The sequence below is a fragment of the Salvelinus sp. IW2-2015 genome, linkage group LG3, assembly GCF_002910315.2.
Source record: "Salvelinus sp. IW2-2015 linkage group LG3, ASM291031v2, whole genome shotgun sequence".
NCBI lineage: Eukaryota > Metazoa > Chordata > Actinopteri > Salmoniformes > Salmonidae > Salvelinus > Salvelinus sp. IW2-2015.
In genome coordinates, this window is record NC_036840.1 from 30,460,533 (window position 1) to 30,479,751 (window position 19,219).

The window sequence follows — 19,219 nt, forward strand, 5'->3', positions numbered from 1 at the left end:
ACACACACACACACACACACACACATCACACACACACACACACACACAGACACAAGACACAGACACGACACACAGACACTACGGCTATGTACAGACCAGGACAGACAGATAGACATACAGATAGAGAGGCAGATTGACAGTTTGCCTACCCCCCTAACGGCTTGCTCCTCAGCCAATAATGGCAGAACAGCGATGGAAAGTGTGGCCATGTTAAATATTACACTGCACACAGCTGTATTGTTGAAACATTACGGCCTGAGCGGTGCTGTAATTGGGATATGTTTCTACGCCTTTCTCTCCTCTCTCTTCTCCCCCCTCTCTCCCTCAGCCGCAGAGATGCATCTTGCTCGGGACCCATGCCTCTGGCAGCCACAGCTTTACATGTGCACAGAACCCCAGCTGCACCACTCTAAGAATGGCTGCCAAGACAGGCTTTCTCTCTTCCCTCTGAAATGTCGAAGGTGGTATGCATCTGCAAGGCGAGCATGTGTTATGTGAGAGTGTGTGTGTTGCTCAGGGGTGTGCTGTGGGAATGTTGGATGTGTGTGTATGTGAGGAGTGTATGTGTGCGTGGTCATGTGATGAGATGTGTGTGTGATGATGTGAGAGTTATTGTGTTGCTGTGGGGGATGTTGTGTGTATGTGAGAGTGTATGTGTGCTGTGGGATGTGTGTGTATGTGTGAGAGTGTGTGTGTGCTGTGGGATGGGTGTGTATGTGAGAGTGTGCGTGTTTGTGGGATCAAATGGATGCACCGCAGCGAGTGAGAAAGAAAGTTTGTAAAAGTATGTGACTGGTTTAATATACACAGTGTGGTTAAGGGGGATGAGGGTAGGGGCTGGACTTAGGGTTTCTTCTTGGGAGGGTATGGGTATCATGCCAAACTAGAAGAAGGTGGGCGCAAAAGATTGTCAGAGTGTTTATAATATCCAGGCAGGTGACGCATTAGGGCAGAGCGAGAGAGAGAGAGTGAAAGAGAGAGAGAAAGAGAGAGAGAGAGGTAAAAGAAGCATTCACAATATGAAATAATCCACATTGTGCCATTACACATAATTGCCATAATTGTTTGAGTGTTATGATCATTATTGTGTCAAAACGGAAGGTATGAAACAAACTCAGTACATGTCAATACCCAAAAATCCCAACCTGTCACTCCCCAGTCCTCCTCACTCAAGTCACAGCCAAGATCCTCAAATCCTATGTTTAGCTTTTCTCTCTCCTCCTTCCAGGGCCCAGTTTGTTTGTTTAAACAAGTGACAGGGACTGAGAGGTGCCAAGAAATGTTGTTTTTGGAGCGAGGCTGCGTGTCCCTGGTATGTTGTGTTGTGATCAGGGCCTTGCCAAACTCTCAGGGCAGAGTCAGAGCCAGAGACCTACCTCACAGACCGAGCCCACACTGTTTATTCACGGGTTACTGAAGTTTATTTTAAGACGAATGGATCGGTCTTGGATTGGTCTCCATTTGGAAGGTTTGATGCACCTTTGGATGCAGATAGGAGGTCTTTTCTGTGACGGGAAGTCTTCACCCCTCTTTTCATTTCTGTCTCAGACAGTTTATTTCTTGCATGCAGACTTAAATTTACACAGCATACAATTGTACAACACAGGCACACACGCGAGAATAACTGGGTTCTTGTGATGTATACGATGCCAGGGGTTTTCCAGCGCTCAGATTATAGGGCTCCCTCATGCCTCTGAGAGGGGTTGACAGACAGAAGATGCCATATGCCTGGATCCCCTCTCAACTCTTCCAGGTGGCTCCAGTTGGACTGTAGGGGAGCAGAGAGAAGATGCTGCTTCTACTTCAGCTGGCTGGCTTCTTTAATTACCATGACCATCTGGTCTTTTGCCTGTTCTCTGACAATGGTCTGTTCCAGGTTAGACAAACCAGCTTCCCACATTCTCTCTCTCACAAAGGTCTGTGTAATCTGCGAGAAATATGTGTCTCTAATATGGTCATACATTTGGCAGGAGGATAGGAAGTGCAGCTCAGTTTCCACCTCATTTTGTGGGCAGTGTGCACATAGTCTGTCTTCTCTTGAGAGCCAGGTATGCCTACGGCGACCTTTRTCAATAGCACTGAGTCTGTATTAGAGGTTGACCAATTAATCGGAATGGCCGATTAATTAGGGTCGATTTCAAGTTTTCATAACAATCGGAAATCGGTATTTTTGGACACCGATTTGGCCGTTTTAAAATTTTTTATAAAAACACCTTTATTTAACTAGTCAAGTCAGTTAACCTTTCACTGCTACCAAACCCGGATCCGGGTTCCCCCCCATCACAAAAGCTGACTAGCATAGCCTAGCCTAAAGCTACAGGGATATCATATAATAAAATGTTCATGAAATCACAAGTCCAAGACACCAAATGAAAGATACAGATCTTGTGAATCCAGCCATCATTTCCGATTTTTTTAATGTTTTACAGGGAAGACAAAATATGTATTTCTATTAGCTAACCACCATAGCAAAAGACACAACTTTTTTTTGTCCACCATTTTTCCCTGCATAGGTAGCCATCACTAATTCGACCAAATAAAGATATAAATAGCCACTAACCAAGAAAAAACTTCATCAGATGACATCTGATAACATATTTATTGTATAGCATATGTTTTTTAGAAAAATTTGCATATTTCAGGTATAAATCATAGTTTAACATTGCAGCACTATCACAAAACTCACCAAAGCGACTAGAATAACTACAGAGAGCAACGTGTATTACCTAATTACTAATCATAAAACATTTCTTAAAAATACACAGCGTACAGTAATTGAAAGACACAGATCCTGTGAATCCAGACAATATTTCAGATTTTCTACGTGTTTTACAGCGAAAACACAATAAATCGTTATATTAGCATACACATGTGCAAACATTACCCCAGCATTGATTCAAGGCAAAAAGAGCGATAGCGTTATCACCACCAAAATATATTAATTTTTTCAACTAACCTTCTCAGAATTCTTCCGATGACACTCCTGTAACACATATTACAACATACATATAGAGTTTGTTCGAAATGTGCATATTTAGCCACAAAAATCGTGGTTATACAATGAGAAGTAGCCAAACTGGCCAGAAAATGTCGGGCGCCATCTTGGAGAGTGACTTAGTCTAATCAATAAATATCATAAACTTGACTAAAAAATACAGCGTGGACAGCAATTGAAAGACAAATTAGTTCTTAATGCAATCGCTGAATTACATTTTTTAAATTAACCTTACTGCGCAATACAGGGTCCGATAACGCAGGGCTACACTGCAAGAAATGGCGTCTCATGCATTTTACTTTTTTTCAACAGAACAATGAATTATCAGCATAAATAGTTCTTAACTTTTCGATGAACTCTCATCAGAATCTTGGGATAGGTGTCCTTTGTCCAAAAGAATCGTTGCTAGTTGGAGAACGTTGTCTTCAAGTTGCAATTAGCAATAAACATTAGTACAGAAAGAGAGAGATACCAAGTTCCTACAGCGCAAGGAAATAAATACCCCCGAAAATCGCATATACTGACATAAACTGAAATAATTCGGTTCAAATAACAAGATTATGATGTCTTTAAAGCCTATATCGAATAAAAACATGACCGGAATTATCTAAGGAGCTAAAACCAGAGCTTCTACAACGACATGCCAAGCTCTCTTTGCGCCCGAGCGAAGATCCAAAAGAACGGCCACCGTGATTCCAATCAATTTATAACTTTGGGAACTACGCAGAAAGTCCATTTCAAATCTCCCTATTCGCTGACACCAGGGGAAGGCGTATGCAGTGGCATCTCAAGCCAATAGAGACAGGCAAATTTATACACGAGGATCTCAGACAGCAGTAAAAATCGCATTTGACATACACATAGGAAATGCTCTAAGTCCGAGGTTCTGTTTCACCCACAGATATAGATTCAACGGTTTTAGAACTAGAGAGTGTTTTCTAATCAGATTAGTAATAATAAATGCATATTGTACGAGCAAGATTGAGTAGCGACGCAGTTTTTAATTTGGAAACGAAATTTGGACTATGTCGAAATGGCACCCCTAGTGGCAAGGAATTAAGAACAACGATTCTTATTTTCAATGACGGCAGGAACTGGTGCGGTTAAATGCCTTGTTCAGGGGCGAACGACAGATTTTTACCTGTCCAGCTCGGGGATCAATCTTGCAACTTACAGTCAACTAGTTCCAACGCTCTAACACACCTGCCTTACATCATTGCCTCCACGAGGAGCACTGCCTGTTACGGCATGCAGTAACGAAGCCAAGGTAAGTTTGTGCTAGCTAGCATTAAATTATCTTATAAAAACAGATCAATTCATATCAATAAATCATAATCACTAGTTAACTAACAACATGGTTGATATTACTAGTTTATTCTAGCGTGTCCTGCGTTGCATATAATCGATGCGGTGCCCATTTGCGAAACAGGACTGTCGTTGCTCCAACGTGTACCTAACATAAACATCAATGCCTTTCCTTAAAATCAATACACAGAAGTATATATTTTTAAACTGCATATTTAGCTAAAATAAATACAGGTTAAGCAGGCAATATTAACCAGGTGAAAATTGTGTCACTTCTCTTGCGTTCATTGCACGCAGAGTCAGGGTATATGCAACAGTTTGGGCCACCTGGCTCGTTGCGAACTAATTTGCCAGAATTTTACATAATTATGACATAACATTGAAAGTTGTGCAATGTAACAGGAATATTTAGACTAATGGATGCCCACCGTTAGATAAAATACGTAAGGTTCGTATTTCATTGAAAGAATAAACGTTTTGTTTTCGAGATGATAGTTTCCGGATTCTACCATATTAAGGACCTAAGGCTCGTATTTCTGTGTGTTATTATGTTATAATTAAGTCTATGATTTGATAGAGCAGTCTGACTGAGCGATGGTAGGCAGCAGCAGGCTCGTAAGCATTCATTCAAACAGCACTTTCGTGCGTTTTGCCAGCAGCTCGTCGCTGTGCTTCAAGCATTGCGCTGTTTATGACTTCAAGCCTATCAACTCCCGAGATTAGGCTGGTGTAACCGATGTGAAAATGCTCTAGCTAGTTAGCGGGGTGTGCGCTAATAGCGTTTCAAACGTCACTCGCTCTGAGACTTGGAGTAGTTGTTCCCCTTGCTCTGCATGGGTAACGCTGCTTCGAGGGTGGCTGTGTCGATGTGTTTCTGGTTCGAGCCAGGTAGGGCGAGGAGAGGGAGGAGCTATACTGTTACACTGGCAATACTAAAGTACCTATAAGAACATCCAATAGTCAAAGGTAATCTGAAATACAAATCGTATAGAGAGAAAATAGGCCTATAATTCCTATAATAACTACAACCTAAAAACTTCTTACCTGGGAATATTGGAAGACTCGTGTTAAAAGGAACCACCAGCTTTCATATGTTCTCCATGTTCTGAGCAAGGAACTTAAACGTTAGCTTTCTTACATGGCACATATTGCACTTTTACTTTCTTCTCCAACACTTTGTTTTTGCATTATTTAAACCAAATTGAACATGTTTCAATTATTTATTTGAGGCTAAATTGATTTTATTGATGTATTATATTAAGTTAAAATAAGTGTTCATTCAGTATTGTTGTAATTGTCATTATTACAAATAAAACAAAATAAATCGGCCGATTAATCGGTATCGGCTTTTTTGGTCCTCCAATAATCGGTATCGGCGTTGAAAAATCATAATCGGTCGACCTCTAGTCTGTACATAGTCAAAGCTTTCCTTAAGTTTGGCTCAGTCACAGTGGTCATGTATTCTGCCACTGTGTAGTCTCTGTTGGGGCCAAATAGCATTCTAGTTTGCTCTGTTTTTTGTTAATTCTTTCCAATGTGTCAAGTAATTATCTTTTTGTTTTCTCATGATTTGGTTGGGTCTAATTGTGTTATCGCTCTCTCGCTCTCTCGCTCTCTCTCTCTCATCTTCAACTCTGTCTCACCCTCCCTCTTTCTCTCATCTATCTGTCTCCCTCCTCGCCTGTCTCTCTGTCTCTCTCTTTCTCTCTCTCCTGGGAGAGGGCAATAGTTGGCAGTTGTAACTAGACTGATGGATGGGTCTGAAAGTGGCATGAGGGTGGGAAGTGCCAGGGTGGCAGGGAGGAAGAACGTGGGAGGATCCACTTGCCATCACATTACTGTAGGGACGTTGTTCCACACAAACCATTGGCACAAAAGCCCTTGACTGTGGCATGTAACATACATTGAACAAAATATAATCTAAACATGAAACAATTTCAAAGATTTCCCTGAGTTACAGTTCATATATGGAAATCAGTCACTAGAAATAAATTAATTGTGCCCTAATCTATGGATTTCACATAACTGGTCAGGGGTGCTGCCATGGGTTGGCCTGGGAGGGCATAGGCCTACCCACTTGGGAGCCAGGCCCACCCATTGGGGAGCCAGGGCCCAGCCAATCAAAATAAGTTTTTCCCCACAAAAGGGCTTTATTAAATACAGAAATACTCCTTAGCATCCCTTCCCCCCTCAGACGYTCCTGCAGGTGAAGAAGCCAGATGTGGAGGTCCTGAGCTGGCGTGGTTACACGTGGTCTGTAGTTGTGAGGCCGGTTGGACGTATTACCAAATTCTCTAAAACGACGTTGGAGGTGACTTATGGTTGAGAATGAATTCTCTAGCAAAAGCTCTGGTGGACATTCCTGCAGTCAGCATGTCAATTGCGTGCTCCCTCAAAACATGAAACATCTGTGGCATTGTGTTGTGTGATAAAACTGCACATTTTAGAGTCACCTTTTATTTCCCCCAGCACAAGGTGCACCTGTGTAATGACCATGCTGTTTAATCCGCTTCTTGATATGCCACACCTGTCAGGTGGATAGGTTAGCTTGGCAAATGCTCATTAACAGGGATGTAAACAAATTTGTGCACCAAATTTGAGAGAAATTATATATTTTTGCGTATGGAACATTTCTGGGAGATTTTCTTTCAGCTCATGAAACATGTAAACAACACTTTACATGTTGCGTATATATTTTTGTTCAGTATCTCATTAGAGATCTCATCTCAGTATCTCATTAGAGATCTCATCTCAGTATCTCATTAGAGATCTCATCTCAGTATCTCATTAGAGATCTCATTAGAAAATATTTTAAATGACAAATGTGCACACATGATGTGCCTGAGAGGTCAATAGCACCATACTGTTTTTACTGAAATCATGTGAATTTCCATCCAGAGAGTAATTTATTTTCAGAATAATTGTGTCTTACAAGCTAACAAACCAGACACGCTAACAAAGTAGCCAGCTTAGGCATCGAAAAGAGAGCAAGCTATCAACAACAGACTTCCCTTGTGTCCTCTGTATCCTGTAAAGAGAGCTTAAAGTTGTGACTATTCACGGTTAAACATAAGGGTGGATTTTTTCACTTAACGTATGGTGGTGTTGTTCCCGCCCTACTTTGTCATTGTTGAGCCGTGGCCAAGAACATTCCGTTTTTGCAGTGCTGTTTAATGGTCAAATTTAGAGGGGGTGGGGAGCGAATAAATCTCTCAACGTTTTTTCTTCAAATTTTTTCTTCTCTCTCTCTATTCCTCACTATCTCTCTCTCTCTCTCTCCTTTTTTTTACCTCTGAAATGGAGCTCATGAGAGAGGGAAGTCTCAGCAGCAGGAAAAGGAGTGTTGTTGCAAGGCGAGGCTATCTGAGTTCACCGTCTCCCGCCTCTGTTCCTCACTCCGCATTTAAGGCGTAGATCATATCACAACCCTGTGGTTCTCATTGTGCATAGCTCATACATCAAGCACAGGAGGAACACGTGGGGGTGGCTGTGGTACAGTAAAACCTTATGGAACTCAAGTCAAACACAGCCTAGCCGTTCAATGTTGTACTGTTTACTGCACGGTTGGAGCTAGGAACACATGTATTTCGCTACACCCGCACTAACATCTGCTAAATATGTGTATGTGACCAATAACATTTTATTCGATTTGATTTGTTTCCCTGTATGGTTGGTTGAAGTGGGGGTTGGTAGAGGGAGGGAAGGAAAGGGGGAAGGGGGTGTCCTCCTCTCCTTCTCTCCCATATGTTCTTTGGGTGTCAGTGACGCTGATGTTGCCCGACTCTGATAGGCCGATGCTACAGTAGGTTTTGTAGGGAAGAGTGGTGTGTAGTGTGGAGAGGTACTGCTGTTTTGTGGAAATTTAAGTAAGCTCTTTGGAGCTACTCTTCATTTGTGGACCTATTGTTTATTGTATATGATATGGTATAGTGCTTCCATGCTCAACTGGAGGCCCGCGGTCCGGATCCGGACCCAGAACGGGGTCAATACGGACCGCGGCCCCCCCCCCCCCCCCAAKCACTTGGTTTGACTGCAATTCTGGTATCATATAAACACATAAGACATGGATTTTTTTTTTGAATTGTAGGAAATTAGCTTTAAAATGGCAACAACAATAAACATCTCTGCCTCATGCTCAGTGTGTAGAATTACCGGAAATTAGCTTTAAAACTGCAACATTTTCTCTCTGCCAACAAGAGGGGTATGAACAGTTTGGGGTCCCATGGGTTGCGAGGTGGAGGTTTGTTACTACACCGATAAATGACAATATCCATCCGGACCTTTGCCACCTAGGAAATTTGAGTTACCGGACCTTCTCAAATAGTACTCGAGTACCCCTGGACTAGGGTTTATGTTAAAAGCCGGGTGCTTGTGAGCATCGTTTGAATATCTGTTAGTGTTGCGTGACGGTTGGGAGACAATACTCAAATGGCCTCTGGTGGTTGTCGGTGACTAACAAGCGCGGCGACGGCTGAGGAACGCCAGCTTATCCTCCTCCCAAAGGTGCTGTAAGGTAACAACATCAATCAGAGGAACCACATGGTTAGGCTAGGGTAGGCGCTACCTTATGGGGAGAATTCCTGACGTGTTTCAGAGCTTATCCCCCACCCGTTGCGTGTGCTATGTGCATGCTTCTCCCAGGGCCAGGCAGGGCAGGACGAGGCAGAGACACACCATGTTCTCCCTAACCCAAGCCCTGTAAAAAGCCAGCCAGAATCAACCAGTCTTTGTGTGCAGGTCAGGATAACACTTTACCTCGTATTTTTAACCTTGTCTTATTGCCTCTTTCCACCCCAGCTGAAGGCTTTTTACTCTATTATATATAATACCAGTCAAAAGTTTAAACACACCTACTCATTCAAGGGTTTTTCTTTATTTTTACTATTTTATACGTTGTAGAATAATAGTGAAGACATCAAAACTATGAAATAACACATGGAATCATGTAGTAACCAAAATATATTTCAGATTTTAGATTCTTCCAAGTAGTCACCCTTTGCCTTGATGACAGCTTTGCACACTCTTGGCATTCTCTCAACCAACTTCATGAGGTAGTCACCTGGAATGCATTTCAAATAACAGGTATGCCTTGTTAGAAGTTAATTTGTGGAATTTATTTCCTTCTTAATACGTTTGAGCCAATCAGTTGCGTTGTGACAAGGTAGGGGAGGTATACAGAAGATAGCCCTATTTGGTAAAAMACCAAGTCCATATTATGGCAAGAACAGCTCAAATAAGCAAAGAGAAACGACAGTCCATCATTACTTTAAGACATGAAGGTCAGTCAATGAGGAACATTTCAAGAACTTTGAAAGTTTCTTCAAGTGCAGTCGCAAAAACCATCAAGTGCTATGATGAAACTGGCTCTCATGAGGCCCGCTACAGCAAAGGAATACCCAGGGTTACAGAGGATAAGTTCTTTAGCGTTACCAGCCTCAGAAATTGCAGCCCAAATAAATGCTTCACCGAGTTCAAGTAACAGACACATCTCAACATCAACTGTTCAGAGGAGACTGCATGAATCAGGCCTTCATGGTCGAATTGCTGCAAAGAAACCACTACTAAAGGACACCAATAAGAAGAAGAGATTTGCTTGGGCAAAGAAACACGAGCAGAGGACATTAGACCGGTGGAAATCTGTCCTCTGTTCTAATGAGTCCAAATTTTAGATTTCTGGTTCCAACTGCCGTGTCTTTGAGATGCAGAGTAGGTGAACGGATGATCTCCGCATGTGTGGTTCCCACCGTGAAGCATGGAGGAGGAGGTGTGATGGTGTGGGGGTGCTTTGCTTGTGACACTGTCTGTGATTTATTTAGAATTCAAGGCATACTTAACCAGCATGGCTTACACAGCATTCTGCAGCGATACGCCATGCCATCTGGTTTGCTCTTAGTGGGACTATCAAAAACCCTTGAATGAGTAGGTGTCCAAACTTTTGACTGGTACTGTATATCAGCGCACATCTGGCTTGGGCTGTCAGGACTGACACGTCCGCAGATATATGAAAATAAAAATCTCAGACACAAACTAAGGAAGCTGCAGAGTATTCGTTATATAATCACCATACTCTGTGTAGACTCCAGTTGATATTGTGTCTAGTTTGAAATTAAATCAGATCTTTAACAGCACCTTGCTTGTTTGTTTTTGACCACCTGTGACATTCAGGGTACTTTGGACATGTCCTCGTATTGCTTTGGCAACACTGGGTGGTTTACATGAATTCCAATCAAGCTCATTTGAATTACTTCAATTGATAGAAGAGTGCTGAACTTTAATGACCTTTTCTGGTATTTCATGATCTCAGGTTCGCAATTGAAGTATGGTTCTATATCTGTGTTACAGACGCACAGCAGTCAGGAAGTCCCAGTAACAATGAGCCAGGCAACAACCCTCCAGGTATGTACCTGAAATTGACTGTCACTGTCCTCCAACCTCTGTGCTGTCAATCATAGCTCTATAGTTCCCAGTCCCCTCTCTGTACTGTATATAGTATATCCTCACCTGGTAGAATGATTACTGTGGTATCTGTTTATAGCAGTGCTCTTTTTGTATAAGGTCCATAGCAGAAATATGTATCTTTGTATATACTCTATGCTCTCACCTGGAACATTTCGTTTTAAGATAGTTTTGCAGATATGCAGATTACACCCATCTGAATGTACATAATGTATCTCATAATGATGGTGCTGTCAGCTACTTACAATAGCAACTGCATCTAAGAGAAAAAAAAGATTGTGAAACATGGAGGCTAGACCACTTTGTGCTCCTCTGCAGTACACTAATGGAAGTCTGAGGCCATAGTTGTCTTCCTTGCCAAGAAGGGTTGGATAGCTGAGCTAAATTGGCTAGCCAGTCTGCTAGCTAGCCAAACAAAATGGCTGCTGTTCCAAATAATCTCCGGCAGCCTGTTGCTGCTCTCCTGGACTGACCTGGACTATGTCATCATGGGCCAGGAATGAAAATAGAGAGAGAACGTAATTAGGTCCATTCCTAAAGAGCAGGTTTTGCCTGCCCTGGGTGTGCGTTTCGCTGCCAAGTCAAACAACGTTGAGCCAACGTTGAGCCAATGACTCAGACCCTGGGAGGGCCTCCCTAGATGCTCCCTCTACAGTGCCACAGTTCCCTTCCCTTCTCTGGGACGCCCGCTGGCTTGTGTTGAGACATTAGGAGGAAGAAAGTGCATTTAGCTGCCAATCGGAATCTAGACTCACGCCTTCCCCCTATGTAGTTGGCACACCCAATGGTCCTCCTCAGAACATCAAAGGATGAAATGTCAAAGTAATTTTGGGAGTCAGTGACATGTCTGTCTGGATAGCCTGGTCCCAGATCTACTTTGTGCTGTAGTGCCGACTCACTATGGTCATTGGCGTGACAAATACAGTTGAAGTCGGAAGTTTACATACACCTTAGCCAAATACATTTAAACTCAGTTTCACAATTCCTGACATTTAATCCTAGTACAAGTTCCCTGTCTTAGGTCAGTTAGGATCACCACTTTATTTTAAGAATGTGAAATGTCAGAATAATAGTAGAGAGAATTATTTATTTCAGGTTTTATTTATTTATTCACATTCCCAGTGGGTCAGAGGTTTACATACACTCAATTAGTATTTGGTAGCATTGTCTTCAAATTGTTTAATTTTGGTCAAACGTTTCAGGTAGCCTTCCACAAGCTTGGCCCATTCCTCCTGACAGATCTGGTGTAACTGAGTCAGGTTTGTAGGCCTCCTTGCTCGCACACACTTTTTAGGTTCTGCCCACAAATGTTCTATAGGTTTGAGGTCAGGGCTTTGTGATGGCCACTCCAATACCTAAACTTTGTTGTCCTTCAGCCATTTTGCCACAACTTTGGAAGTGTGCTTGGGGTCATTGTCCATTTGGAAGACCTATTTGCAACTAAGCTTTAACTTCCTGACTGATGCCTTGAGATGTTGCTTCAATATATCCACATAATTTTCCATCCTCATGATGCCCTCTATTTTGTGAAGTGCACCAGTCCCTCCTGCAGCAAAGCACCCCCACAACATGATGCTGCCACCCCTGTGCCATGGTTGGGATGGTCACTATGGCCAAACAGTTCTATTTTTGTTTCATCAGACCTGAGGACATTTCTCCAAAAAGTATGATCTTTGTCCCCATGTGCAATTGCAAACCGTAGTCTTGCTTTTTTATGGCGGTTTTGGAGCATTGGCTTCTTCCTTGCTGAGCAGCCTTTCAGGTTATGTCGATATAGGACTTGTTTTACTGTGGATATAGATACTTTTGTACCTGTTTCCTCCAGCATCTTCACAAGGTCCTTTGCTGTTGTTCTGGGATTGATTTGCACTTTTCGCACCAAAGTACTTTAATCTCTAAGAGACAGAACGCATCTCCTTCCTGAGCGGTATGACGGCTGCGTGATCCCAAATTGTTTATACTTGCGTACTATTGTTTGTACAGATGAACGTGGTACCTTCAGACATTTGGAAATTGCTCCCAAGGATGAACCAGACTTGTGGAGGTCTACCATTTTGGCTGATTTCTTTTGATTTTCCCATGATGTCAAGCAAAGAGGCACTGAGTTTGAAGGTAGGCCTTGAAATACATCCACAGGTACACCTCCAATTGACTCAAATTATGTCAATTAGCCTCTCAGAAGCTTCTAAAGACATGACATCATTTTCTGGATTTGTCCAAGCTGTTTAAGGGCACAGTCAACTTAGTGTGTGTAAACTTCTGACCAACTGGAATTGTGATACAGTGAATAATAAGTGAAATAATCTGTCTGCAAACAACTGTTGGAAAAATTACTTGTGTCATGCACAAAGTAGATGTCCTAACCGACTTGCCAAAACTATAGTTTGTTAACAAGAAATTTGTGGAGTGGTTGAAAAACTAGTTTTAATGACTTCAACTTAAGCATATGTAAACTTCAACTGTATATAAACAGCACAACCTGAGCTGGGACCAGGCTTGACCGATTGGTTCTGAGATTTTCTTTTTATATTCTGGCCCCCATACATATTGTACTTCAAAGCCTCCATGTTTCAGTATTTTCAGTATTGTCAGTATTCAGTCTGGAGCTGTGTTAATATAATAAATATTATATACAGCATTTAGCTTTTTATCTGTGCATACATTTTATGTATGGGTGGCCCCTGGGAATCAAACCTACAATCCTGGTGATGCAAACGCCATGCTCTACCAACTGAGCTACAGAGAACCACCAGGTGGTGGGCTATAGGTGGTGGGTCGATGAAGGATGCTCTGTTTTATTACAAAAATATTTTGGTCGAGAATTTTTGCTCGTCCCGTGTGCAAGAGAATCAAGTAATGATTTATTACTTTATCACCAGCTTAAATCAGTATGAATGTAACTTGCTGTAAGTTCCGCGAACACAAAGCATATGGTTTAATGTTTTGATGGATATATTGTATTGATATATTGTCTATCTTTGTTTTTGTTTCTGCAGTTTACTTGGAAGACAGCTTCATCAAATCAGGAGTCTTCAGTGTTTCGGAGCTGGTGCGGGTGTCCAGAAGTAAGTACAGTACATTCATATATCACTTTACTCATTGTACATTCAAAAAGAGTGAGCTTTACGGTACAAAAGCGGGAAAAACAGTCGAGCAAGCATTAGAACACAGTATGTGTGTGTCTACAGTAGACAGGTGTTTGTGTGTGTGTGCCCGAGTGTGTGTTTGTATAGACTGCCCTTCTCAAAGACGATGACAGATGTTCTTTCAGGTATCTCTCTCCACAGTTAGCTGAGGACAATGGTTCCCTCAGGCAGGATTTACCTGTACTGCTCAAGTGCTGTTGTGTCCTACACAGTGGTGGGAAAAGTAGCCAATTAGTCATACTTGAGTAAAATTAAAGATACCTTAATAGAAAAGGACTCAAGTAAAAGTAAAAGTCACCCAGTAAAATTCTACTTGAGTAAAAGTAAAAAAATATTTGGTTGAAAATATACTTAAGTATCAAAAGTAAATGTAATTACTACAATATACTTAAGTTTCAAAAGTAAAAGTACAAGTATAAATCATTTCAAATTCCTTATATTAAGTAAACCAGATTTTCTTGTTTTGAAAATGTATGGATAGCCTGGGGCACATTCCAACATTCAGACATAATTTGCAAATGAAGCATGTGTGTTTAGTGAGTCCACCAGATCAGAGGCAATAGGGATGACCAGGGATGTTCTCTGTTTAGTGAGTCCTCCAGATCAGAGGCAGTAGGGATGACCAGGGATGTTCTCTGTTTAGTGAGTCCACCAGATCAGAGGCAGTAGGGATGACCAGGGATGTTCTCTGTTTAGTGAGTCCGCCAGATCAGAGACAGTAGGGATGACCAGGGGTGTTCTCTGTTTAGTGAGTCCACCAGATCAGAGGCAGTAGGGATGACCAGGGATGTTCTCTGTTTAGTGAGTCCGCCAGATCAGAGGCAGTAGGGATGACCAGGGATGTTCTCTGTTTAGTGAGTCCTCCAGATCAGATGCAGTAGGATGACCAGGGATGTTCTGTTGATAAGTGCCTGAATTGCACCATTTTCCTGTCCTGCTAAGCATTCAAAATGTAATGAGTACTTTTCGGTGTCAAGGAAAATGTATGGAGTACAAAGTACAATATTTTCTTAAGGAATGTAGTGAAGAAAAAGTAAAAGTAGTCAAAAATATAAATAGTCAGGTAAAGTGTACAGTAGATACCCCAAAAAACTACTTAAGTAGTACTTTAAAGTATTTTTATTGAAGTACTTTACACCACTGGTGTAAAAAAACAGTAACAGGTGTTCTAGCGTCATTGTTAAGATTCAGAAGTCAGGGGTCATATTTGCTTCAACACAGTTAAATGACTTGATGTCAGAGTGAGTGGCATGACACACAGTACGTTGTGAGAGAGAGAGAGAGGAGAGTCTCGTTGGTATGGAATTAAAACACAAATGCCCTTGGAGAGAGGAACGCGCCACCGCTTGGTTAGGGGTAGTCAATGCCCGGGCTGCTGCAGGTTGCCAGTTCCAAGACTGCAATGCTGGGGTTGCCAGTTCTGAAGCTGCAATGCTGGGGTTGCCAGTTCTGAAGCTGCAATGCTGGGGTTGCCAGTTCTGAAGCTGCAATGCTGGGGTTGCCAGTTCTGCGGCTGCACAGTTCTGAGGCTGCAGTGCTGGGGTTGCCAGTTCTGAGGCTGCATTGCTGGGGTTGCCAGTTCTGAGGCTGCAGTGCTGGGGTGGCCAGTTCTGAGGCTGCAGTGCTGGGGTTGCTAGTTCTGAGGCTGCAATGCTGGGGTTACCAGTTCTGAGGCTGGAGCTCATGCCAGTGGTGAACCTCAAACCACAACAGAGGCCACCACACACTCCAGACTCAACCCACACACCCACCCACCGCACTCACAGGGCTCCCTTCGCAAGCGTCAGTTTCAAGAGAGGAAGGAGTGTTTACAGAGTGCCCTGGTAAACAATCAGCTGTCCTCCCAGAAACAATATCCCTCCCCCACGGCCATTAACCACAGGGAGAAAAAAAGTAGAATTTCACACAGTGATGGTGGGCTGTGGTACTCAAAGCATATCACACATACAACCACCATGAAAGTGAACTTCAGTGCACTTATTGATATGTGCTTGACCAATTACAATAGGTAGGAACTAATCAGAGGCCTGGTGGGTGTGGCTTAGTTCATGAGTTTGCTGGTAGAATGCAAAAGTTAAATGATGTTCAATCATTCTTTAAAAAAAAAAGTATTTAACCTTTATTTAACATGTGAGTGGGGATCATGGACACTGAGATCATTTTAATGAAGTTGTTGGACAAGTTCAAGGTCACATCACATCAGAAGCCTATCAAAGCTTCAGCAGCCAACCAATCAGCATGCTAGTGACCAGGAAGGATCCAACCTGTGCCTCTCTTTTCCTCTCCTTCCTCTCTAGCGCCCATCACCCAGGGGGCGGGGGTGAACTTCTCCATGGCCGACATGCCTAGTCAGCCGTACTACCATGACCTGAACTCCAGCGTGGGCCTCCATCGCTCCCTCTCCTCCCCGCCTGGCAGGTCAGTCTACTGCAGGACTCTACCCTGCCCCCTCTCTCTTTCTCATGCATCACATGGGAACCTCTTGTCACACATTGACCTCTGAACTTTGAAGGAGATGCAGGAGGGGGGAATGTAAAACTGATTTCAGTTTAGTGTCTCGGGGGTTAAATGTATAGTCTTACTCTGTCATTTATATTATAGCGTTGCTTCCGTATTTGGCTGTTTGTTCTAGTTCAAGTCTGTTTACCCTCACGCATCTGGACCATACATCATCAGTAAACATACGATACACGTACTTTTGTTTTACAGCATCACTGGCTGTGATAAAGGATCAAAGAAAATATACATATGTTGTGACTCATAATTTCTACTCCTTCTTCAGTAAACGGCCCAAGACCCTCAACATAGAGGAGAGTATGGAGACCAGTCCCACTGGCCCTGACTTCTATTCTTCACCTAGCTCCCCAGCTAGTGGCAGCAGGACCTGGCACGAGAGAGAAGGTGAGAGGGGAGYTGTGTGTATGTGTGTGTGACACTGTAGGAGGTTTACAGAAGCTGTACTGGGAATGTTTTCAATAGCAAGGTTCTAGATTCCTAAATCGCAAAAGGAATGTTCTCAAAACAGAACACTTCAAGATAATTGACTAAACTAGGTTGGGGGAACATAATCCCTAATCTACCAAAATTTCTGCATTGTAGGAATTAATAATCAMAGATTATTACTGCAGCTAAGCAAATATCATTCCCTCAGAAATACAATACAATTAAACACAATACAATTTAATTKAATACAGACGACACATTATTCAATGTCTGTCCTGACTCTTTGTGGAGCAGAAGCAGCCCCACCATAATCTGTGGGGGGTTATGTAGGCTACACACAACACAGTCTCAGTGTCACTCTTCCACTGTCAAGATGTTCCCAATGTTATCATTGCCTCTCGACTCCACAGCGCGCGGTTACAGTATGTTGATCAAATGATATGGCACCTTGTTCCCTCGATGTGAGCCCATTCAACTTGGCTGTTGATGTAATGGCACGTGATAACATGCTAGCCTCAGGTCAGACCGTAAACACCAAACCTTATGATTACATTGTCATAAAAGGCTACATGCTAAATAAATGCAAATACTCTGTCATAAACCAAGCTAAATAGAGATTGATTGTTTTTCTCCCCCGCTGTGATTTACAGTAAAACATTCAATGAGCTAAGCTTAAAGGGGCAATCAGCAGTTGCTACATCCATTTTAGATGTTTAAATTCATGATATATACCCATTAATTCTCAAAGGATATGATTTATACAGTAGATACCTCCTTAGCTTAATTCAACTGTCGTACCCCATCAGAACCCAAAATATAAACTTGTTTTACTCATTTTAACTGCACATTTTAGATTGGCTTATTATTGTCCCCAGCACAAGGTGCATCTCTGTAATGATTATGCTGTTTAATCAGCTTCTTGATATACCAAACCTGCAGGTGGATGGATTATCTTGGCAAAGAAGAAATGCTCACTAACAGGGATGTAAACAAATTTGGGTGGAACATTTGAGAGAAATAAGCTGTTTGTTCAATGGAACATTTCTGGGATCTTTTATTTCAGCTCATGAAACATGGGACCAACACTTTCCATGTTGCGTTTATATTTTTGTCAGTGTAGTTTTTTTCCGAATGCTTTGAAAAAACATGCTTGTGAGTAATGGAATCCTTGACAGGAAATCAAGCTTTATATAATGAGTGAACTCGTAAGAACATCCCCCTGTTGATACTGTAAACTGGTTTGGAGGGTTGATGAGTTCTCTGATAGTTTGGGGGCTTCCTTATTGCTTCCTGTTTTCTCACCAATCTGAGTGAGAGTTGCAGTGTTGAAGCGAAATGAGTGGGATTTTCAGTGTGGTAGCGTTTCTATTGTGGAATGCAGTGTTGTACCAATGAAAGTGAGCATGATAGTCCTGGATGGCGCAGCGGTCAAAAGCACTACACCGCAGTGCTGAGGCGCCACTACAGCTTGGGGTTCGATCCAACCGGCCGTGACCGGGAGCCCATAGGACGTTGCACAATTGACCCTGCACCATCCGGGGTAGGGGAGGGTTTGGCCGGTGGACTCATTGTGCTCTAGCGACTCCTTGTGACATGGCCGGGCGCCTGCAAGCTGATTCCGGTCGTCAATCGAACAGTGTTTCCTCCGACACATTGGTGTGGCTGACATCCGGGTTAAGCGAGCAGTGTGATAAGAAGTAGTCTTCCAGGTGGGTCATGTTTCGGAGGACGCATGACTCGAACTTCGCCTCTCCCGAGTCCATTGAGGAGTTGCAGAGATGAGCCAAGGGACCTAATTCGGGGAGAAAATGGGATAAAAAAATATGTTTGTGGCCAGACTACCCTGAACACACCTGTTCAGGGTTTGGCCTGGTTAGTACTGGGATGGGAGCCCGTCTGGGAATACCAGGTGCCGGAAGCTACAAATACAGAAAAGTGAGAATGAGGAAATGCTAGTGGGAGTTGTAGCAATTGTGGCTGTGAGCAGACTTTATTTATAAACTTGTTGTGTTGTTAGGCTGCGAGAGTGAAGGGGTGACGATAGGGTGAACAGGTGTGTGTGTGTGCATATCCAGGAACGTGTTTGTGTGTCAGAGGGAGAAAGAGAGAGAGAGAGAGAGAGAGCGAGAGAACGATGGGCAGGCAGGTGCGGCGGTCTCCCGTTTGAAACCGACTCGGATAAAAAGCTAGGTCTCAGAGGAGCTGTCTGACTCAACAGGTGGCAAGCCCAGTTGGCGGGCCGTCCCACGCCTAGCCCTGATAACGCCACTATAGTGACAGGCAGCAAGCAGGAGAGAGAGGGAGGGAGAAAGAGAGAGAGAGAGAGAAAAGGTGTGTGTGTGTGAGAGAGAGATCCTCCAGGGAGGGGTGTACA

General features: G+C 42.9%; 1 protein-coding gene across 6 annotated transcripts in view; it reads left to right on the forward strand.

Moving 5' to 3' along the window:
• Positions 1-19,219, forward strand: part of LOC111954376 (nuclear factor 1 B-type) — a 114,686-nt gene that overhangs the window by 57,532 nt on the left and 37,935 nt on the right. For 5 of the 6 annotated variants that reach the window (XM_070436006.1, XM_023974092.2, XM_023974073.2 and 2 more), the window contains exons 3-6: positions 10,643-10,696; positions 13,753-13,821; positions 16,200-16,320; positions 16,685-16,803. In XM_070436006.1, coding sequence (XP_070292107.1) covers positions 10,643-10,696; positions 13,753-13,821; positions 16,200-16,320; positions 16,685-16,803 — 363 coding nt within the window. The remainder of the gene's footprint in view (positions 1-10,642; positions 10,697-13,752; positions 13,822-16,199; positions 16,321-16,684; positions 16,804-19,219) is intronic. The other variant, XM_023974102.3, reaches the window with a different exon arrangement.